The 24,397-nt window shown below is 39.2% G+C and overlaps 3 protein-coding genes across 3 annotated transcripts; all 3 read left to right on the top strand.

Moving 5' to 3' along the window:
- Positions 1-131: 131 nt before the first annotated feature.
- On the top strand, positions 132-1,142 carry LOC134194282 (TNF receptor-associated factor 4-like). Its single transcript, XM_062663209.1, has one exon. The coding sequence runs from the start codon at positions 148-150 to the stop codon at positions 937-939; it is 792 nt and encodes a 263-aa protein (XP_062519193.1). The 5' UTR covers positions 132-147; the 3' UTR covers positions 940-1,142.
- Positions 1,143-11,463: 10,321 nt separating this feature from the next.
- LOC134194376 (TNF receptor-associated factor 6-like) lies at positions 11,464-12,923 on the top strand. The gene has a single exon (XM_062663303.1). The coding sequence runs from the start codon at positions 11,464-11,466 to the stop codon at positions 12,838-12,840; it is 1,377 nt and encodes a 458-aa protein (XP_062519287.1). The 3' UTR covers positions 12,841-12,923.
- A 6,468-nt stretch (positions 12,924-19,391) lies between these two features.
- Positions 19,392-20,000, top strand: LOC134194375 (TNF receptor-associated factor family protein DDB_G0290931-like). The gene has a single exon (XM_062663302.1). It carries the CDS (start codon positions 19,392-19,394, stop codon positions 19,998-20,000), a length of 609 nt encoding a protein of 202 aa, XP_062519286.1.
- The last annotated feature ends 4,397 nt before the right edge of the window (positions 20,001-24,397 follow it).

The following is a 24,397-nucleotide window of genomic DNA, read 5'->3' as shown; positions in this document are numbered from 1 at the left end:
GCAAATCAGTGTCCTCAACGACTGATCTCTTGCAAGCATTGTAACGTCTTTGTGAAACAAGTAGAAATGGAAGATCATTACGAAGAGTGTGACCAGTATCCTATAGCCTGTACATACAAGTGTGGCATGATGGTAGAAAGATGTCGAATGGAAGACCATATTGGCAGGCAGGGAACGTGTTCAAAGATTCTTCTTGATTGTGATTTCAAAGACAATGGCTGTCAATTTCAAGGAAATCATCTTAATTTATGTATTCACATGGAAAACAACGTTGGCTTGCATCTTAGTTTGATTGCTAGTGCACTTAAAGAAACAAAAGAAAAATCAGCTGCTAGTGAATTGAAATTAGACCGCGAACTGAATATTGCAAAAGGAGAACTAAAAGCTGCTAAAGATGAACTAAGAGAAACTAGAAAAGAACTGACCAAAGCTACAGCAAAAATTTCTAAGAAGATCAATAGGAGGCGTCTGTATCTTTTACCAGAAAGATCGGATTTTTTGTTCACTTGGACCATAGATAATTGGCATGAACAGACAAAGACGTTAGACAACTATGTGTTGTCTAGCAAGCCATTCTACGTTCCTCCTGGGTATCACTTGCACCTTCAAGCTTATCCAAACGGTGAGAATGCTGACAGCAGAGGCTATCTTTGTCTGTATCTATTTTCAACTGAAGGTGATTTTGACAATGAAGTCAAATGGCCATTTCCCTTTTCTTGTGTCTTTGAACTTGTAGACCAACAAGTTGAGAGGAAAAGTATTTGCAAGAAAATATCACCACCATATCCAGATGCACTGACGTCTTCTACATGTGATATGGGTTTTGGTTATAAAAAGTTTGTTTCTCATGACAAAATGATGTCACGTTGTTACATCAAAAATAATTCAATTTGCATAAAAATGCATGTTCATCTCAAGATTGGAGGTGATCATGACTGACACAAACATTTTAAATATTATTGATGTCTGGACTTATTGTGAGATGTTTCGTTGCTCTTTTATTGTTTTCAGTACTGTTTGTTGTTAGTAAACCATAATATTACTTGCAGCTATAGCCTCGTTGTTCTTTCTGCTAGATTGCTATATATCATGTGCAACACGTGCCAAACATGTGGAAAAATGCACATGTTTGTTTAGTCCACTTTGACACGTGACCAGTAATCGTTTACTACAGTTGTTAAAAACATACGAAACAGACAATCTTGGAGTAACGTGTGCTGCATGCATGCAATGTAATTGGTATTTCTCGCAAATTAAAAGCAAAGCTTCACTTGAGTTTACACATTCTTGACAGAAATGCTGAAAACTACAACAATTTTGTGGCGATTGTCAACAGGAAATTGATGTACTCTTTTCAACGACAAACGGCACTATGGCTTTGAATGTTTCTAATAACCTTGTGGCGTGCGTGTGTGAGTGAGTGTGTGTGTGTGTGTGTGTGTGTGTGTGTGTGTGTGTGTGTGTGTGTGTGTGTGTGTGTTTGTGTGTGTGCGTGTGTGTGTGTGTGTGTGTGTGCGTGCGTGTGTGTGTGTGTGTGTGTGTGTGTGTGTGTGTGTGTGTGTGTGTGTGTGTGTGTGTGCAGAGAACAAATTTTACTGATACGTTTACATATCAGTCACACTGCTATATTTTCTACTAATATTTAATTAATTAATCAAATTAGTTATAAATCTCCCTTACGTCACGAGTGTGACTCTCAATTATTGTACTCAAACATTCATGAACGTCTGCTTCTAGTAGCACGCAGAAGTGAGCAGTAACTTTTCTACTGAAGAGACTAAAGACACATACAAATTATATAACAAGTCATAAGAGCGTCTCGCGGATGAATGCGATCTATCTATCATACACATTTCTGCAAGATTATTCATGCATCAAGATAGCTTTCACTGTTATTGTTTGAAATGAGTTCAAATGCAAAGTAATTTAGTAAGATTATTCTTAGCACTTCCATACACTGCTAGATCTGGTTTTTGATTTGAAACGCTTCAAACATGCATGACCAGTCGCTAATGATGTGTTAGTATATTATAGTTGTTGCCTTTTCCATTTGGGCGTGGCCTGGTAAAACCATTTTAATTAATTAATTAAGCTGTCTATTAGATAAATTTGTTTTAGTCTCAACTTTCAAGCCGAGTTTGAATAGAAGCATGTATATTTACTTATTAAGAAATGCAGTAACAGCGCGATCGATCAACCTCAATTGCATGGTTGATATTTTGGGTAATGGAGTACCAATTTTCGAGGGACACACACACACACACACACACACACACACACACACACACACACACACACACACACACACACACACACACACACACACACACACACACACACACAAAGAAATGTGCTGGCACATTCTCCGAATATAGACGCTGGTATCGTTTCCTGCGTTAAACGTTTTGGGAGTCGTCAAACTATGGCGTGTAATCAGTGTCAAAATTACGCCGGTAGTAATTCTAGTTACTTAGGTCGGTCGCACACTCAATGAGGTCGGTTACTAAGTAAATGAAGTCGGTCCTAAACGTCATGAGGTCGGTCCGAGACGTCATGTGAGGTCGTTCGTAATGAGGTCGGTCCTACACTCAATACGTGAGGTCGAGGAAAATATGTTTCATACGTACATACCCAACTAAAAGTCTAGCCTTTACCACGCACGTGCGCGAAGGTCACGTGATCTATCGTCGCTTGTTTTCAGGACCACCGAAAGCAAGTCGAGGCTACACATCTGACTATGGCGTCGAATGGGCATGTGATTCAACATGCAAAGTTTGAATTGACAACGATGGCATCATGTCTAGGCATCAACGTCTGTCCCTGTAGCTAGAGATCTAGGGACCTCAAGAACACCTTGTTTACGTGGTTTACTCACGGTTGTAATCTCTATTGCCTTTACCTAGTTAAAAACATTTAAAATTTGAAATTTGAACAAATCAAGCAAATGAATCTGCAAACGAACAATATTAAGTAATTAATTAACAAACATCTACATAATTCACTGATGTCCCTTAGACTTGCATTTGAACTAATTTTTTATAACTACATTATAAATATTTAATAAATGATTGCGTTTTCTAAGCAGCAAAGCAACGTGTAATTAATTAAACCATTAATTGCTACGTTTAGTATGACAGGAAGCTATCGACATTCATGAAGACACCTCTGTGACCTCATATTCTCACACATCAACACGTCCCAGATGTCAATAAATTTTCAATTGTCAATTTTTTAAAATTGTTTTTGACAATGCATATTCAATATTTAATTTTCAAATTTTTATTTTACTTAAGAAATTGATTTAAATATATAATAAGCAGAACGTCAGCCCACTACACTGTGTCATACAGTATGATATCTGACCATTGCAAATGTACAGTTTAATTAACAATTTTCTATTGATTGTGTTAATTAATAATCTAAACTGTTTCAATAATTGCCATTAATAACTACATCTAATTAATACATTTATTTTGATCTAATAGCTGTGAGAGACAATAATGTATCTACGGTTAGCTGTATTCTAGTTATATTTCTATTGATTGTTCGCGTTGGGTAATACATTTACTAAGTTTGAATTGAATTGAAAGTTGTATTCCCCCAATACTAGTCATTCAAATTTTTGAAATCTGTCTATAGATGTTGACATATCTGACCACCACTGTGGCAAATATGTAGTTTCAGAAGTAAAAATTTACATACAACTTCTATTTACTGTGCTAGTATTTTTAAACTTTTAATAATTGATATTAATATCTATATATTACAATTATTTTGATTCAACTCTGGCTGTGATACAGCAAGACCTGTAAGTAGCTATGGTATAATATAAAATAGTTAAATATTGTAAACACACATTCCTTTCATTTTAGTTATATTTTTATTGATGGTTGGAGTTGGGTAAGATATCTACTAAGTTTGAATTCAATTAAAAGTTGTCTTGTTCCAGTACTAGTCATTCGAATTTTTGAAATCTGTTGGCAGGTGTTATGCAATTTGTCACTCGACACAATAAATGGTCCTCTCCGGATCGAACGCCACGACACTCTTTGCGAAGTGATTTACCACGCTCTTCTAACAGACAACAAGCATGGGAAATGGGAACAACGTTGTTCTGGCTATGACAACAGTTATCCTGGTGATCTATTCATCCTGATTTTCTTCTTGGTCGCCCCGGCTTCTTCGATGCAACAGTAGCCAACAGCCTGCATCCTTCATTCATTGTTAATAAAGCTGCCATCAATGCAGGAGCTGCTGCAGAAGCTGCAGAAGCTTGCAAAGACTTTCGTCACGCTGATAAAGTTACAGCAGCTGGTGGTGTATTTATCCACTTGCTGTGGAAACTGTCGGTCTCTGGATATCATACAGTCTCAAGATCCTACTCTCTATAGCTTCGATAATTTTCGAACTGAGTCACATGACGTTTTCAAAGTCTTTAATTAAACAACTTATTACAACAATTGTCTGTGAAATTATGGTCATAGAGTGCTAAATTGGTTTTACAACGTTTGAATTTAGAGATAGAGGATGTATGTAGTTAGGACATGCTTACTTGAGTTGATGGGGAAGTTGGGTGGGAAACGTTCATGTATGTAATAAATATGTCCTAAATAAAATTATATATATATATATATATATATATATATTATATATAAGAAGCTTTCAACGACTTGCTCCACCCCTCAGTTGTATCCCGTAGTCTGCATACTCTGTTAGCCTGGGTAAAGTACCATACAACCCTTCCATTTGTCGATAAAGGTGTCGCTGACGGGCGTTCACTAATCAGAGAGCTCGAATTTTACTACTTATCACCTTCACACCTCAGTCACATTAATTTAATCATTTATTGATCAGCTGAAAAGAGAGTGAGCATTGTAGAAACACTTCATGAAAGAAATGTGTCCGGTTTCGACTTAATGTGTCAGCTATTACTTTAGATAAATACGATACTTCCATGACAGAACATCAGATAATTGCTATTCGGATAATTGAACATAAAATACTATAGTAGATCACTCTGTACATGACCTAGGACGTGTGATGCAACTGGCCAGCAGTTCAATGGTGTCATGTTACCGACAGAATTTAACACATGTACGAATGCATGTGTCTTCAACAGTTATCTGACAATTCAGTTTGTACAAATGTAATGATTATGGCTATTGATAATTTGATACCTGTAAACATTTAGATGTTCAACGTCATAACAGTCAACCATCGCCAAAGACGACGTTGTGATTACGTCAAATAACAATAGTTTGATTAGTTAAATCTTCTGCTCAGTAAGACAAGACAACTCAGTAAGGCAAGATATTTAATTAATTAACGACTAGTTAAACATAAAAAACATGCAGACTGCTTACCTACGAAGTAGGTACGTCGTCATATTTATTGTTTATTTTTGCAATCGATATCTAACGAGGGTGGCATGCCAGCGTCAGTTTCGAGCACGCAACTTTACGAACCTTGTTTGCCGTCTTCGGTTCCCCTGTGCTTTTGAGCAAAGAATCGAATTGATGTTGAGTAGAACATCTGCCTGCTGTAGATAGTGGCATGGTCACCTTCAACATGTTACACAATATTCAACTATGTCGCAAAAGCCGCAGGACTGCTAAACAACGCGACTAGTGGCCACGTGACTAATAACCACGTGACTGGTTACGCATAAATCTTACTAAGTAGAGGTAATAGTAGTTCTAGTAGATTTAGAATGAAATCACTGTGTTATATGCAGCATGGCAGCGGAAGTGAGAAGAATAGAAGTGGAAGTTGGAAGAATAGAATTGGAAGTGGGGATAATGGAAGTTGGAAGTAGGGAAATAGAAAATGGAACTCAAACCGGCCACCGTACTGGACGGCCGATTGTCGGCCGAAGTGAAACGTCCAACCATCGGTCGGAAACTCGCCAATCAAGCACGATCAGATTTCTACGCTTACTTCTTCATCTTTCTCCAATAGAGAATATTGTCGGAATGGATAGAGAGGAACGACACGGAGATTCGAATTTCGCCATTTGCGCAGTGACGTTGGGGACGTCATTGCGAACACGTTGCAACCAAATAATTCAAATAAACCATTGCGTTTTTCTCTATGATTGGTTGAATGTAATTGCTAATTTTGAAGCCCATACAAGGGCCTTCTATTTTTAATCTGTATTTACAATCGTCTGTGAACACATTCACTTCGTGACGTCACCCTTACGGCACTTCGATTTTGCTTCTAACATGCTCTAGATAGACGTTCAAATAACAAAACTTGGCATAATGCTTTGCTGGCGCATACTCTAATGGTTCTCCTTTAGCCTTTACCAAAACTTGCGTGTGTAACGAGTAAACGAAAGTCTGGTGAAAGAGGCCCAAGCCACATACGGGATACTTGAATGACGAGGAGCCGTATAACTTATAATTATTTATATAATTATCATAATTATATAATTACATAATTATAATTATAAGGAGCCGACTTTGTTCTTCTAGCTAAGCCTCACTCTCCCCTGCTTCTCGGTCTCTAGGCAGCGCCGGTTCCAGGAATGTTTGAAAGAAAGGGTTCACCATTAGCACTTATTTATATACTAATTTTCTCTTTTCTAATGAAATTATATGTAATTATTGATCCACGCCTACTGGAAAAGAGGGGTTTCAACCCCCTTAACCCCCTCTGGATCCGTCCGTCCCTGCTAGGAAACGCGAAATGCGCTAGAAGTCACTTCACTCTTCTCGTGAATTCGTCGTCGTTTTAGGTGCACGTCTTGGTGGGAGAGAATAGGGCGTTTTAGAGTGAAATAATGGAGACAAAGGTCAAGACGTGCATTCTAACGAAAATCTGCATGCGAAAAGGGTTAATTTATTGCTGATTGCATGAGCTAAGTTGAGTTTGCGTTGATTGGATGCTTTGAAAAGAGGTAGAATCTCTAGTACCAATCTGTAACTTTTTAAAAATCCTAGATCGCGCGCCTGAGTAATCAATCATCTAACTAAATGTTTGGGTTTATCAACTCAATTTTGAGTTTAGATTCTTTATTGCTAGATGCACTAAATTATTAGGAATCGATGTATCTATTAGATTTACATGCTATAGCTATAGAAACATCTAAAACATACTAAAAATGACTTGCGTTTTTAGCTATGAAATTTGGTTGAATGTTGAATATCTGTGACTTTGATTTTGTGTCCTAGGGACTATTGGTTGGGTGCGCGCGCTAAACATGAAAAAATTACGTCATGCACTATGAAACACTTGAGAAAGATCAAATGTGAGTAGATGTTTGCTCACTGCCCTATTCAAAAGCTACCATGACATAGGATAAAACCACATCGCGTTTCGCACAATTATTTAAAGATTTTTGTAATAAATGACAGCTGCCAGCCGTTGCAGTCAATTTTATACTTATTCTGAGTATTGGGCATGCGAAGGCATATCCCCCCCCTCCCCCTAATGTCTGCTAAAACACGTGGCTTTGGTGTGGTGTTCGTAGAACCGCTCGCTGAAAGGCTGACATGCTCTATTACCTGTCATCTAGCATTTCGAGAACCAACCTTAACTCGATGTGGCCACAACTTTTGCACCAGCTGCTTGACGCAATGTCCACAACAGTCTGCTTCTTGTCTCGTGTACTGGACGAAATTGGAACCAGCAAATATTTTCCCCAACAATGCACTGAAAAGAGAAACACTGGACTCTTGTTCTAATGAAGCAGGTTCTAATGAATCAGGTAAGGACTCATTAGAACTCGGCTCTTGTGTGTTTTGCGGGTTTTGCAGCGATGAAAAATCTCTTTCTGATCTCTTTCGTGACTCTGCCGCGTCATTTTGAGTGATAATGTAACATTGAGACTTGAAAGACGTCAAATGCTGGTACAAACGTGCGTACGTAATCTATGCTAGGTGTTCTGTGTGGTATACGCAGCTACCAAATGGTTTGGTTTGTACCTTCTAAATTCCTAAAAAGTGCGTCGTTTAGGGAATGTCTGACGTGAAGATGAATTAAGTCTTTAGACAAGTCTGGTGGTACTGAGAGGCAAGAAGAGAACGTTTGATTTCATCTTGAGGTAATGCATGTCCTCAGCTGTGGCTGTCATATAAATGAACCAGTCACTCAGTGTTGCTGTACAGTGTTTTTATCTTTTGGAGGGCGTAGTTGCCGTGCTATCATGGCTATTTGCTATGTTCCTGGATGTACCAATGTATCTGCCAAGGAAAATATTTGAAGTTTTCAGATTTCCTTCAAATGAAGTGGAACGTCAGAAGTGCATAGTTAGAACAATTAGGACTTGATGATGTCTCGCCCAATGCCAGAGTATGTGCTAGGCATGTTCCTGCGAAACCAGATCAACAGCAGCCAACGTTGTCCAAGACATATCATAGAAAGCAACGTTTTTCTGTGGCTGCAATAAAGCTATCCATAGTTACAACTTCTTTTACATGGTCACCATCAAACCAAACTCCTTTTCTAAATGAGTTTTCTGACTATAGTTCGTCTTCGTCTGGGACTATAGATGAAAGACCTCAGCTACAGGTTTGGCTTCTCTCTTTCTCAAGTTCACAATATTTTTGTCACATGGATAACCTCTGTCTACTGTCATTTGAATGACGTTGACTAATGATTGCCAAGGGACATTTTACGTCGAAGTCTACCGCAGTCATTTAGAGATGCTGTTCCAAAAACGACCTTCACCATTGATGCAACAGAACTATTTACAGAACATCCTTCGGATAGGGGTTTGCAATCAGCTTTCTTTTCCAGTTACAAACATCACCACATTGTGAAAGCATTGGTTGCAATATCGCCATGTGCTCATGTTATGTTTGTGTCACGACTATTTACTGGTGCCATATCAGACAGGGAACTTACCAAGCAGTCTGGTTTTCTCAATAAATTAGTATCTGGAGATCCAGTCATGGCAGACAAAGGAGTTGTTATTGCTGACATTGTCATGGACGTCGGGGCATCTCTTGCGCTACCTCCTTTCTAAAAGAAGGAGATCAGTTTACTGAGGAGCAAGTCATTGAATGCCGACAAGTGACTTCTCTTAGAGTCGACGTAGAAAGGGTAATCAGACGGATAAGGAACTATTGAATTTTGCAAGGTATAACACTTAGTTCAAGCATGGATCTTTTAGATAAGGTATTTACTGTCTGTTCGTACCTAAAAATTCTGCATCTACCTCTTGTGCGTACACTTAATTTTGTACGGTAGATTAATATTAATTAGTGTCATTGATATTAATTTTTGTTTGTAAAGGTCAATATATTAGCTTTTGTTATAATTCTGTACTCTTGTGTGTCACTTACTCCAGGATACATGACACTGCCACTTGCTGTTCAATTCTATTTTCATCGAGGACCATTCAATAATACTCAATTATTACATTATTAAATAGTAGTAACAGAACTTTATCTACCTGCTACCTAAAGTCCTACATGGGCAAATCAAGTACGTGGAAACAAGTGAAACTATTTCTGATAATACATATCTAGGCAAACAATCTCTTCTTATCTCTCAGTACCACCAGACTTGTCTAAAGACCTCATCTTCACGTCAGACATTCCCTAAACAACGCACTTTCTAGGAAGTATTCAAGAGGTACAAGCGAAACCATTTGGTAAGCAGGGCCGGCGAAGCAGGGTGGGTCAGGTGGGCCATGCACCCATCGTTCAAAAATGGGACTTCCACCAACAGGCGCTTGGCTAAAGCTTTCGAATAATGAGATAGATGATTAAATAAATTAGTTATTGTTTACCTCTAGAGATGAGACAAACCGACCAGAATTCGGAAGTTTACAGCAGGAAGTGTGGGATGGGCACAACATGCCTCGCAAACCAAGTCACTCGTCTTGAAAGAATGAAATACTTTCCCCAACAATGCACTGTAAAGAGAAATACTGGACTTGAAGCTCAAATGTGGTCTACACGAGAAAAGATGTGCGTGGACTGGTGAACTAAGAGATGCTGACAGAAAATATCAGTATGTGGATGTTGCATGTGTGAATAGATGTAGACAATTAATTGGTAATGCGAAAAGACATGGATGATCACGCGGCAAATTATTGTCAACAACTGCATGATTTCTTGTGAGCATTGTAACCTCAATATGAAGCAAGTAGAACTAGAAGATCATCATCAAAGGTTGTGACAAGTATCCTCTAGACTGTACATACAAGTGTGGCCTGATGATTCCAATGAATCCAAAGTGTTAAATGGGAGATCATATTGGCAGGCAGGAAACATGTCCAAAAACAGTTTCTTTTCTTGTAATTTCAAAGGCAACGGCTGTCAGTTTTCAAAGGAATCGTTACGATTTATGCGAAAATACTAAAAACCAACATTAGTTTACACCTTAACTTAATTTGATTGCTAGTGCACTGAAAGAAGCAAAAGAGAAATCAGCTGCTAGTAAACACAAACCAAAATTGCAAAGATAAACTGGATAAAACTAGAAATGAACTAAGAAAAACTAAAGATGAACTGACAGATACAAAAGGTAAACTGATCGAAGCTACAGCAAAATTTGTGAAGAGAGCCATAAAAGAAGTCTGTTCTTTTTACCGCAGATACAAGAAGAATTTTTGTACACCTGAACAGTAGATAAATAATTGGCATGAAAACATGAATGCTTTACTATATGTGACAGTGTGGTCTAGCAAGCCGTTCTACAATCATCCTGTGCATCACTTTTGCCTTAATTGATGTTTATGCAATCAGTAGGAATGCTGACAACAGATGCTATCTATTTCTGTATCAATTTTCAACTAAAAGTGATTTTGACAATTATTGAAGTCAAATGACCATTTTTCTTTTCTTTTGATTTTGAACTTGTAGACCAACAGGTTGAGAATAAAGGTATTTGCAAGGAATTAATACGACGGTATAGAATTCGAAGTGCACTGACCTCCTCAACATGTGATATCAGAAATGGATATGCAACATTTGTGTCTCATGACACGTTGTTACATTAAAAATAATTCGACTTTTTACATAAACCTGCGTGTCCATGTCAAGATTGGAGATCATCATGACTAACCTAAACATTTTACGCATTATTATGTCTGGACACCATATTGAAATCTGTTCTAATTGCTTTGCTAGTAATACTTCCAGTACTGTTTGATGATAGAAAACAATCATAATACTCGCAGCTATTGCCTCGCTTCATTTCTTGTTTTTGCTAGATTGCTAGATCATGAGTTCTGACGCGTTAATAAACATTTTATACGTACGTAGAACGCCTGGGACATACTTTGACACGTGGCCAATATTCGTTAATTAATTTGTTAACTAGTAGGTAATAAGACAAACTGAGATGCATGACAGAAATTTAATTAACTAATGTGTGTGTGTGTGTGTGTGTGTGTGTGTGTGTGTGTGTGTGTGTGTGCGTGCGTGTGTTTTGGAGTCTCATATAGATGACTACTTCCATGTTGTCTCTACTTGAGTAGACGCATGCGCAAATTCTCTACCTCTGCTCATGACAGCTGCAAAGCGAGTCTTTGATGTCTCGTTTGTGGAACCGCTTGATGAGAAGTTCACATGTCCTATCTGTCATCTAGCATTTAGAGAACCAACTCTAACTCGATGTGGCCATCATTTTTGTAGCAGCTGCTTGACGCAATGTCTACAACAGTCTGCTTCTTGCCCCGTGTGTAGGATGCCATTGGAAGAATCGAATACTTTCCCCAACAATGCACTGAAAAGAGAAATACTGGACTTGAAGATCAAATGTTGTTTACACGAGAAAGGATGTGCATGGACTGGTGAACTAAGAGATGGTGAGATGCATGACAGAGAATGTCAGTATGTGGACGTTACTTGTGTGAATGGATGTGAACAACTTGTAATGCAAATAAACATGAATAATCATGTAGCAAATGAGTGCCCTCAACGACTGATCTCTTGCAAGCATTGTAACATCATTGTGAAACAAGTAGAAATGGAAGATCATTATGAAGAGTGTGACCAGTATCCTATAGACTGTACATACAAGTGTGGCATGATGGTACAAAAATGTAGAATGGAACGTCATATTGGCAGGCAGGGAACATGTACAAAGATTCTTCTTGATTGTGACTTCAAAGACAATGGCTGTCAATTTCAAGGATATCGTCATGATTTATACAAACACGTTGAAAACAACATTGGTTTGCATCTTAGTTTGATTGCTAGTGCACTCAAAGAAACAAAGGAGAAATCTGCTGCTAATGAACTCAAATTAGAACACGAACTGAATATTGCAACAAGAGAACTAAAAGCTACTAAAGATGAACTGACAAAAACTAGAAAAGAACTGAGAGAAACCAAAGATGAACTGGAAAAAACTACAAAAGAAGAACTGGAAAAAACTAGAAAAGAACTGACTGAAGCTACAGCAAAAATTTCTAGAGAGAGCCATAGAAGGTGTTTGTCTCTTTTACCACAAATATCAGAAAAGTTTTTGTTCACTTGGACCATAAATAATTGGCATGAAAAGATGAGAGCTCTAAACAACTATGCGTTGTTTAGCAATCCATTCTACGTTCCTCCTGGGTATCACTTGTACCTTAAAGCTTATCCAAACGGTGGCAATGCTTACAGCAGAGGTTATCTTGGTCTGTATCTATTTTCAACTGAAGGTGATTTCGACAATGAAGTCAAATGGCCATTTCCCTTTTCTTGTGACTTTGAACTTGTAGACCAACAAGTTGACAGGAGGAGAAGTATTTGCATGGAAATATCACCACCATATCCTCCTCTTCATGACGGTTATGGTTATAGAGAGATTGTTTCTCATGACAGATTGAAGTCACGTTGTTACATAAAAAATAATGCAATTTGCATAAAACTGCATGTCTATCTCGATTATGACTGACAAACATTTTAAATATTATTGATGTTTTGACTTATACGAAGATGTTTAGTTGCTCGATCTGTCACTGCTTTTAGTATTGTTTGTTGTTAGTAAACCATTAAAATACTTGCAGGTGTAGCCTCGGTTTCAATTCTTCTTCGTGCTAGATTGCTCTAGATCATGTGCAACACGTGCCAAACCTAGAGCACATGTTTGTTTCGTCCACTTTGACATGTGACCGGTAGTCGTTTACTATAGTAATTGTTAAATACACACGAACAGACAACCTTGCAGTAATGTGTGCATACAAACTTGTCACAGGGCGTGGCACTAAGACGTCTTCACCTACTGCGCGACGACATGGAGGCATTGGTGTTTGTTAACCGCGTGAGTCTAGAGCCAAAGCAACAATTTTTCTTTTTGAACTTCTACCGGCACGTATAGCGATGCATCGAATCAGGTAAGGCCTCATTAGGACTCGGCTCTTGTGTGTTTTGCGTGTTTCACAGTGATGAACAACTTCTTTCTGATCTCTTTCGTGACTCTGCCGCATCATTTTGAGTGATGATGTAACATTGAGACTTGAAAGACGTCAAATGCGGGTAACACGTGCGTACGTAATCTATGTTACGTGTTCTGTGCGGCACACACCTACCAAATGGTTTGGTTTTTACCTTCTGAATACTTCCTAGAAAGTGCGTCGTTTAGGGAATGTCTGACGTGAAGATGAAGTCTTTAGACAAGTCTGGTGGTATACTGAGAGGTAAGAAGAGAACGCTTGATTTCATCTTGAGGTAATGCATGTCCTCAGCTGTGGCTGTCATATTAATGAACGAGTCAGTCAGTGTGGCTGTAACGTGTTTTACCTTTTGCAGGGCGTAGTTGCCGTGCTACCATGGCAATTTGCTGTCTTCCTGGATGTACCAATGTATCTGCCAAGGAAAATATTTAAAGTTGCCAGGGTATGTGCTAGGCATTTTCCTTGTGGAACCAAATCAGCAGCAGCCAACGTTGGCCAAGCAGTGGTGTAGCCAGACCTAAATTTTTAGAGGAGTTATATTAATATTAATATATAAAATAATTAATGTTAATGAATTAACTTTTAACATTGGAGGTTGATATAAACTTGCACACGCCAACGGCTATCATTGAATTTTTCTAATATTCAAGTTTATGTGCGCTACATACATGTCTTTCTAGCAAATTGCTTCATACAATAGTCAATACGCCTGTGTTATTTAAATTTTAGCCTCCTCCCTTTGTCTACTCAAGCAAACTTATCTATTGTCATATCAAAAGTTAACCAGTTACAAGACAAGTCTTTCTCAATTGACAAAATTGCCAGGTCGTTCATTCTGCTGTCGCTCATTGTCGACCGTAGGTAAGTTTTAGTCCTCTTCAAGTTTGAGAACGATCGCTCACAGGTAGCCGTACTTACACCTAGTGTAAGAGCTATTGTCAACAGCTTGACAATAATGGCAAACCCCTTCTTGTTGCGATTCAAATGAAAAAGAGCATCAGAAATGCCTGTTAGCTGCTTGCCTTTGAGGATACGCATAGCTTGTTTGCATTGCTCTTCCATCAGTGCTGTTTCGTTGACACCATACTTAGTAGCAAGTGGCATAGCTACTCTGAACTAAGGAAGTTTTTCCCAGAACGCGGAGAACAAGCTTCGATAGAATTCATGATTTCTCTATTTTCTTCTGAAAATCGTTGTTGTAACTCGCCTACCCATGAACAATAACAGGATTGTAGACATGTGCTCGATAATAATGCTTAGTAGTGGCTTCTTCATTTTCTTCAGTTGACTCGTCTCCGGCTACATCTCTTCTTCCTATTGCATCCAAACACTACTCAGTACGTAGTCGTTGAGAGTTTCGTTTCTTACCCTTGCGACGTACATCTACAATAGCAATCTCCAAACGCTCAGCCAAATCAACAGAAGCCTTCCAAGTTCTCTCCCACTCTTTGTCACTTCTGCTGCTACGAATAGATGACAGGACAGAGTCAACCAGTTCCGCTGCAGCTGCTAGATCAAGTGAGTCATCTTACAGTTGATCTGACAGTCCTTTGGTTATTGAAAGTCCCTTGACGTGTAAAACCAATATGAATATAAACCTGAAGGTCATGACATATGTCAAGAAACCTCCTGCTTCGACTCTTCTCTTACTGTCTCTGTCGTTCTCAGTAAGATCCTCTAAAGTAGCAGCTATTTCTTTGAGTGATTGCAGAACTCCAGATACAGCATCAAAGTGGCATGCCCATCGAGTATTGTTGAGACTCTTGATACGCAATGGTTCCTTTATACCTGCCACCCTCTGGACTTCCTCAAACACAGGCAGAACAGCAGAAGATGACAAAAACAGGTAGAGCATTTGCTAAACAGAGAAAAATTCCACGTTCTTCGAGCAGTCCACAAGAACTAGGTCTAACCTATGCGCAAAACAATGCATGTAAATGGCTTGAGGACATAACTTCCGAATCCGTGCTTGAACCCCTGACAATCGACCACTCATCACAGCAGCTCCGTCATAAGATTGACAGACACACATTGAGAGAGGTAAATTGTGCTGTGACAAAGTGTTGGTTATCAATGTCGAAAGTCCTTCTGCTGTAATGTCATGAGCAGTGACGTATGTCAAGAAACTTTCATACACTGCAGAGGCCTTGACATATCTCCCAACAATTGAAACCTGCTCCTTCTTGCTAATATCTCGTGTTTCATCTATCATCAAAGTAAAGTGTCCACTGTTTCTCACTTCTTCACAGATCTTGTTTCGCGCGAGTGATTCCATTACCGATAACAACTCATTCTGAATTTCAGGTGAGCGATAATGTGCATTCTTGCGTAATTTTCCAATCTTCTGTTGCAGACGTGTGTCATGATCTGACAGAAGATCCAGTATTGCTCGAAAATTTCCTGGATTTTTTAATCTTCAGTTTCGTCATGTCTTCTCAAGGCTATCCCTTGTTTTGCACAAAGGAGGAGTGTGTCAATGACAGTTTTCAAAAGATATTAATTGTCTTCTATTTCCTTTTCTGACACCTAAAGCGTTGACTGAGACACAATATCTTGCATTGTGTGAACCTTTTGTGCAGACTGATGATACTCTTCCCATGCAACAAACAATGATCTGTGAGCAGATGAAAGTTTGTGTTTTAACAGAGACTTGGACTTCTCTTTGTGACCACATGTCTTCTTCCAATTAGAAAATCCTGTCACAGTAAACGCTTTGTCAGTGGTCGAGCTTGAAGCAAAGTGACGACAACAGTAGCAGTAGCAGGCATCATTCATCACTGAATACTCCAACCATTTGTATTCGATACACAACTCCCTTTTGAAATGTCGCTCTCGTTTGCCAAAACTTCGTGATGGAAAACTTATTATAGGTTGTCGGGGTTCTTCATGAGATCCCGACGATAGATCTGTGTAAACAAATCAATCAATAGCTCGCATCTAGTCTCAAATATTTTGAATGTAAGATTACCCATTGGACTGCATACTTCAGTACACTTATCATTCTCCGCTTGATTTGCCGTCTCGACCACACTGCTACTACTTGCCGTCTCGGATCCCATTGGTCGAGTCAGACGTCACCGTAATAGCAAATGTGACAGATTCTTGTGAAGCCAAATCAATCCTCTCTAGATCCTGTTCTTCTGTTCTTACATGGCAACCAATTGACTCGCTTTTCCTAGTAGCCATAAAATTTGTGGTGTTCACTAAAGTCTACAGTTGTAGCTTAGAGCTATATATGAGAAGTTGCAATTGCATACCACTTCTTACTGATCTGACTGTCCCAAAACCATTCAAAAGGCTTACTTCGTCGCTTCTTGGAGTTGGACTTTGAAAGCTGATGGATAGACGTAGACATAACTGTACTCGTAGGTTGCTAATTCCCGGAAATGCCATCAAACCCTGTATTCATCAAACCCCTTATTCTTTACAGCCCATATTGCCTCGCGTCCCAAACGCTTCTCGACCTTATTAGCTAATTGTGTTCATTAATATTGTTAAAGTCATAGCCAATTAGATAAGCCCAATTGGTGATATTCATCTATTCGCAAGTAGAGTATGGGCAGTCAACTAGCTGTAGCTTAGATGAACCACGCATCAAAATTAAGACCACGTTTTAATGTTTCGGAGGGGACAAGCCCCTCCTGGGCCCCCGTAGCTACGCCACTGGAAACATGTTCAAACAGTTTCTTTCATTTACATCTTAGTGAACAAAAACCAAAAATTACGAAAGGAGATCTACAATCTACTAAAGATAAACTGGAAAAACTAGAAATGAACTAAGAAAAACTAAAGATGAACTGACAGATGCAAAGATAAACTGATCAAAAAAATTATCAGATGCGTAAAAGAAGTCTGTCTTTATACCGCAGATACAAGAAGAATTTTTGTACACCTGGACAATAAATAAGTGGCATGAAAACATGAATGCTTTACTATGTGTGTGAGTGTGTGTGTGTGTGTGTGTGTGTGTGTGTGTGTGTGTGTGTGTGTGTGTGTGTGTGTGTGTGTGTGTGTGTGTGTGTGTGTGTGTGTGTGTGTGTGTGTGTGTGTGTGTTGTCTAGCAAGCCGTTCTACGATCATCCGGTGTATCACTTGTGCCTTAATTGTTGTTTATGCAATCATTAGGAATGATGACCACAGAGGCTATCTTTGTTTGTATCTATTTTCAACTAAAGGTGATTTTGACAATTGATGAAGTCAAATGGCAATTTTCCTTTTCTTTTGATTTTGAACTTGTAGACCAACAGGTTGAGAATAAAAGTATTTGCACGAAAGTAATACAACGGTATGGAAGTGCACTGACCTCCTCAACATGTGATTTCAGAATTGGATATGCAAAATTTGTTTCTCATGACATGTTGTTACATAAAAAGTAATTCGATTTTGTACATAAACCTGCGTGTCCATGTCAAGATTGGAGATCATCATGACTGACCTAGACATTTTACATATTATTATGTCTGTACACTATATTGAAATCTGTTTTAATTGCTTTGCTAGTCATACTTCCAGTACTGTTTGATGATAGAAAACCATTGTAATACTCGCAGCTATTGCTTTGTTTCATTTCTTGTTCTTGCTGGATTGCTAAGTCATGTGTTCTGACGCGTCCCGAAACACTGTATACGCACGTAGAACGCCTGGGACATACTTTAACACGTGACCAATAATCGTTAATTGCCGAGTGTAGCGAGGCTTCTAATCCGGGTCGCACAACAGAAATAGGCGTGGTCCTATATGGGAGCTTTTAGTGTGTGTGTGTGTGTGTGTGTGTGTGTGTGTGTGTGTGTGTGTGTGTGTGTGTGCGCGCGCACACACACACACAAATCTCAAGTTTCTCCTCCCCATGACCATGTTTCATGATACGGCCTACCCTAAAAAATCGTTTCCGTTTCCGACTACAGATGAGTCTAAGAACGATTCGTGCAAGTGACCAAACGGCGAAGAAAATGCTTCATGAAGTTCTGTCGCCCCATCCTTTTGTATTGTAGCTAGAAATTGTGTGTACATGACAACCAAGAAACACCTTCAGGAGTTGAATGCCACCTACAGTCAACTCTTCACACGTCCCATACTTACAGTATGATCAATCCTTTACTACACTGTGCTGCATCTAACACTGTTGATAGTCAATGTTTTGCTGATATCAATTTCTATGTCAGTAAATACCATACCACTGTCGTTACAACGGAGCTGAGTGCATACCTAGACTGTACATTTCAATTGTCTTGATCACGATCGCAAGACGATGACTACCTATAACAGGCACTTAGACGTAATCTAAACTACTAGGAAGATTGCATGCTTACTTCCATGACAGCTAGGGTTTCAACAAATACGTATTGTCTAGCTAGGACTCAGCATTTCAGTAGACGGTATGAAAACTCCGTTGGACGTGTTACTCACGAACGCGAGGCGCCTACAGATATCGTACAACTAGTTAATTTGTTAGTAGATACTAGGAGAAGGTGAGATGCTTAAGCATGACAGAGAAAGTTAAGTTAATGTGTGCGTGTGTGTGTGTGTGTGTGTGTGTGTGTGTGTGTGTGTGTGTGTGTGTGTGTGTGTGTGTGTGTGTGTGTGTGTGTGTGTGTGTGTGTGTGTGTGTGTGTGTGTGTGTGCGCGCGCGCGCGCGCGAACGTGTGTGCGCGCGTGTGTGCGTGTGTTTTAGAGTTCCATAGACATGACTAATTTCATGTTGTCACTGCTTGAGTTGGACGCATGCGCAAAGTCTCTACCTCTGCTCATGACAGCTGCAAAGCGAGTCTTTGATTTCGCGTTTGTGGAACCGCTTGATGAAAAGTTCAAATGTCCTATCTGTCATCTAGCGTTCAGAAAACCAACTCTAACTCGATGTGGCAATCATTTTGTAGCAGCGGCTTGACGCAATGTCTACAACAGTCTGCTTCTTGCCCCGTGTGTACTATGCCATTGGAAGAATCGAATACTTTCCCCAACAATGCACTGAAAAGAGAAATACTGGACTTGAAGATCAAAATGTTTTTTGCACGAGAAAGGATGTGTGTGGACTGGTGAACTAAGAGATGGTGAGATGCATGACAGAGAATGTCAGTATGTGGACGTTGCTTGCGTGAATGGGTGTGAACAACTTGTAATGCGAAGAAACATGAATAATCATGTAGCAAATCAGTGTCCTCAACGACTGATCTCTTGCAAGCATTGTAACATCATTGTGAAACAAGTAGAAATGGAAAATCATTTCGAAGAGTGTGACCAGTATCCTATAGACTGTACATACAAGTGTGGCATGATGGTAGAAAGATGTCGAATGGAATATCGTATTGGCAGGCAGGGAACATGTCTAGAGAGTCTTTTTGATTGTGATTTCAAAGACAGTGGCTGTCAATTTCAAGGATATCGTCATGATTTATGTAAACATGTTGAAAACAGCATTGGTTTGCATCTTAGTTTGATTGCTAGTGCACTCAAAGAAACAAAGGAGAAATCCGCTGCTAGTGAATTAAAATTAGAACACGAACTGAATATTGCAAAAGGAGAACTAAAAGCTACTAAAGATGAACTGGAAAAATCTAGAAAAGAACTGACTGAAGCTACAGCAAAAAATTCTAAACAGATCCATGGGTGTCTGTCTCTTTTACCACAAATATCAGAAAAGTTTTTTTGTGCACTTGAATCCTAAATAATTGGCATGAAGAGATGAGAGCTCTAAACAACTATGCGTTGTCTAGCAATCCATTCTACGTTCCTCCTGGGTATCACTTGTACTTTAAAGCTTATCCAAACGGTGACAATGCTAACAGCAGAGGTTACCTTTGTCTGTATCTATTTTCAACTGAAGCTGATTTTGACAACAATGTCAATTGGCCATTTCCTTTTTCTTGTGAATTAGAACTTTTAGACCAACAAGTTGAGAAGAAAATATTTCCAAGAAAGTATCACCACCACAAGAGTTTGTTTCTCATGACAAATTGAAGTCACGTTGTTACATCAAAAATAATGCAATTTGCATAAAAGTGCATGTCCATCTCAAGATTGGAGATGATCATGACTGACTCAAGTATTTTAAATATTATTGATGTCTGGACTTATACTGAGATGTGTTAGTTGCTTTGGCACTGCTTTTAGTACTGTTTGTTGTTAGTAGACCATAATAATACTTGCGGCTATACCTTGCTAGATTGCAATAAAGCATGTGCAAACACGTGCCAAACATGTGAAAAAAGCACATGTTTGTTTCGTCTACTTTGACATGTGACCAGTACTCGTTTACTATAGTAATTGTACATACATACGAAATCAACAACCTTGGAGTACAGTACCTTTTTACAGGGCGTGACCCCAAAGACATCACCTACTGCGCGACTTCCTTTTGATGCATTGACGTTTGTTAACCGCGTGAATCTAGAGCCAAAGCAACAATTTTCTTTTCGAACTTTAACCACCACGTAAAGCGATGCATCAAATCAGGTAAGGCCTCATTAGGACTCGGTTTTGTGTGTTTTGCTTGTTTTGCAGTGATGAACAACCTTTTTCTGATCTCTTTCATGACTCTGCCGCGTCATTTTGAGTGATGATGTAACATTGAAACTTGACAGACGTCAAATGCGGGTACAAACGTGCGTACGAAGTCTGTGATGCATGTTCTGTGTGGTACGGTATACGCGCTTACCAAATGGTTTGGTATGTACCTCCTGAATACTTTCTAAAATTTGCGTCGTTTAGGGAATGTCTGACGTGAATATGAAGTCTTTAGACAAGTCTGGTCACCATGGTACTGAGAGGTAAGAAGAGAATGCTTGATTTCGTCTTGAGGTGATGTCCTCATGCAGCTGTGGCTGTCATATAAATGAACGAGTCACTCACTGTTGCTGTACCATGTTGGTGTTTTGGAGTGCGTAGTTGCCGTGCTATAATGGTTATTTGCTGTGCTCTTGGATGTACCAATGCAATTACCTGCCAAGGGGATATATTTGAAGTTTTCAGATTGCCTTCAAATGAAGTGGAACGTCAGAAGTGGTTAGAACAATTAGGACTTGATGATGTCTCGCCCAATGCCAAGGTATATTGTGCTAGGCAATTTCCTTGTGGAACCACATCAACAGCAGGTTTATTGCCAACGTTGTCCAAGGCATATCATAGAAAGCAACCTTTTTCTGTGGTTGCAGTAAAGCGATCCAGAGTTACAGCTTCTTTTACATGGTCACCATCAAACTAAACTCCTCCTCTAAATGAGTTTTTCTGACTATGGTTTATCTTCGTCTGGGACTAGAAATGAAAGACCTCAGCTACAGGTTTGGCTTCTCTTCTCAGGCTCACAACATTTTTGTCACATGGATAAAATTTCTCTATTGTCATTTGAATGACATTGACTGGTGATTGCCAAGGGACACTCTACATCAAAGTCTACCACAGTCATTTAAAGAGGCTTTTCCAAAAACGACCTTCATCATTGATGCAACAGAACTATTTACAGAACATTCTTCAGATAGGGGTTTGCAATCAACTTTCTTTTCCAGTTGCAAACACCACTACACTGTGAAAGCATTGGTTGTAATATTGCCATCTGGTCATGTTATGGTTTGTGTCACGACTATTTACTAGTGCCATACCAGATAGGGAACTTACCAAGCAGTCGGGTTTTCTCAATAAATTAGTACCTGGAGATTCAGTCATGGCAGACAAAGGGTTTGTTATTGCTGACATTCTCATGGATGTTGGAGCATCTCTTGCGATACCTCCTTTTCTACAAGGAGGAGGTCAGTTTACTGAGGAGCAAGTCATTGAATGCCGACAAGTGACTTCTCTTAGATTCGACGTAGAAAGAGTGATCAGACGGATAAAGAACTATGTTATGGTTTGTGTCACGACTATTTACTAGTGCCATACCAGATAGGGAACTTACCAAGCAGTCAGGTTTTCTCAATAAATTAGTACCTGGAGATTCAGTCATGGCAGACAAAGGGTTTGTTATTGCTGACATTCTCATGGATGTTGGAGCATCTCTTGCGATACCTCCTTTTCTACAAGGAGGAGGTCAGTTTACTGAGGAGCAAGTCATTGAATGCCGACAAGTGACTTCTCTTAGATTCGACGTAGAAAGAGTGATCAGACGGATAAAGAACTATAGAATTTTGCAAGGTATAACACTTAGTTCAAGCATGGATCTCTTAGATTAGGTATTTACTGTTTGTTCGTATCTAACAAATTTGCATCTACCTCTTGTAGGTAGATTTAATTTTGTAGGGTAGATTATTATTAATTAGTGTCATTGATATTACTTTCTGTTTGTAAAGGTTAATATATTGTCTTTTGTTATAATTCTGTACTCTTCTGTGTCACATGCTCCAGAATACATCACTCTACCACTTGCTGTTCAATTTTATTTTCATCGTGGACCATTTAATAATACTCAATTATTACAACATTATTGAATAGTACTAACAGAACTTTATCTACTTGCTACCTAAGGTCCTACATGGGCAAACCAAGTGGAAACAGGTGAAACTATTTCTGATAATACACATCTAGGCAAGAATTCTGTTCTTATCTTACCACGCCCTGTGAAAAAGTTTATCGGGCCTCGCATGTCCAGAAGGGCGCGCATCTTGTCTTCGCAGTACACCTTCGTCATGAGCTAAACTAGTAATAGGCATTAGAGCTAGCAAGAGCATTAGGTGTCACGGTTTCCACTCAATGATATACGTAATAGCTGTAGATTTGGTGCGATGCAACTGCACCTGTCTTCAACAATCACTTGACTGATTTTCACAAATTAAAATTCGTCGATGAATTTCAACTCTCTGTTAACACAGTCTAACGGTTGAGCAGCATAGTTTTCATTTAATTAGTTAAAGACACGAAGCTAAGAAAAACGTCACAAATGGTGTAAATGTCTCCAGTTACAAATATAGATTATATTTATCGAATTTTAATCTTTACAAGACCCTATCAAACTTTATACGTAAAATGCTTGTCTATAACTGTAGACTATATCTAGTCAAGTATCACTCTTTAACAACTTTGAGTCGTTTAATTAATTGAATAAATAAATAAATAAAATAATTATTACCAACTTCATACAGTAACGTTGACCCAGACTTGCTTTTTCCTTGTAATAATAGCATCAATCAATTCCCTTGCAACTCTCTTGCCATTAGCTAATTGAATCAATTATTCAGACGCCTCTCCGCTCAAAGCCACGCAGTAGATTTAGAATACCATACCAGAATAGCACACAAAGACAAAACGGTTTATCTTATCTTTTCTCGACGGTACAGCTAACAATAGCTTACAAGTAATCGTATAAATATAACAAAGACGTTGGAGACATCGCAGCCTAGCGTTACCGAACCCTAACGTTACCGCAGCCAGCTAATTCTAGCACAGAGTGACACAATTGTGTACTAGCACACAGTGACACAATTGTGTGCTAGACAGAGTTGCCTAATGACTGACGCGTATCTGTGCACTTTCACAGCCAAACCCATGTGCAACAACCGTCATACGATATCTCAATCTTTGAGGCCGGTTGTTGGGTAGTTTGCTTTCTTGCTGGTGTGCACAATAGGAAATGGTCATGCAGAATGCCTTTCTTGTCGAAGCCCAGAACAGAAGCGAAACCATGGCAATGACACGTCATACACACAACTGCAGTCTGTATACATCCAATGCTGTAGACAGAGAAGGGCTAGCTATATACAGTACACACTCTCACAGCCTCGAATCTCTTTGAATCGTCTACCTATTCGTTCTTCTAGTATTCTGTAAACGTGCTAGTGCAGCTGCTGTAGATGTAAAGTCTCTATTGCATCATATTAGGCCCACTGACACCACAATTGTTCATATACTGCGTCAGTGAACTTTCATAACGTCTACGTCGTACGTAAGTGAAACGGAACACAAAGACCGAACGCCTATGAGGTGTCGGTGGGTTGCATATGATACAACTACTTACGTCTTCCACACCTACGCACGCACGTGTAGTCTAAACTAGTTACACACCGCAAGCGGGCGACAGTAACTCGGTAACAAACGCCTACGCTAAGCGACGGTCTACATAAATCGTGTAGCACACTC

Source organism: Corticium candelabrum, chromosome 18, assembly GCF_963422355.1.
Source record: "Corticium candelabrum chromosome 18, ooCorCand1.1, whole genome shotgun sequence".
Classification (NCBI taxonomy): Eukaryota; Metazoa; Porifera; class Homoscleromorpha; order Homosclerophorida; family Plakinidae; genus Corticium; species Corticium candelabrum.
Note: the sequence above shows the minus strand (reverse complement) of the source record. Positions and strands in the feature narration are given on the sequence as shown.

Coding starts and splice junctions, on each gene's coding strand:
- LOC134194375 (XM_062663302.1), top strand. CDS start 19,392: ATGCATGACAGAGAATGTCAGTATGTGGACGTTGCTTGCGTGAATGGG.
- LOC134194376 (XM_062663303.1), top strand. CDS start 11,464: ATGACAGCTGCAAAGCGAGTCTTTGATGTCTCGTTTGTGGAACCGCTT.
- LOC134194282 (XM_062663209.1), top strand. CDS start 148: ATGGAAGACCATATTGGCAGGCAGGGAACGTGTTCAAAGATTCTTCTT.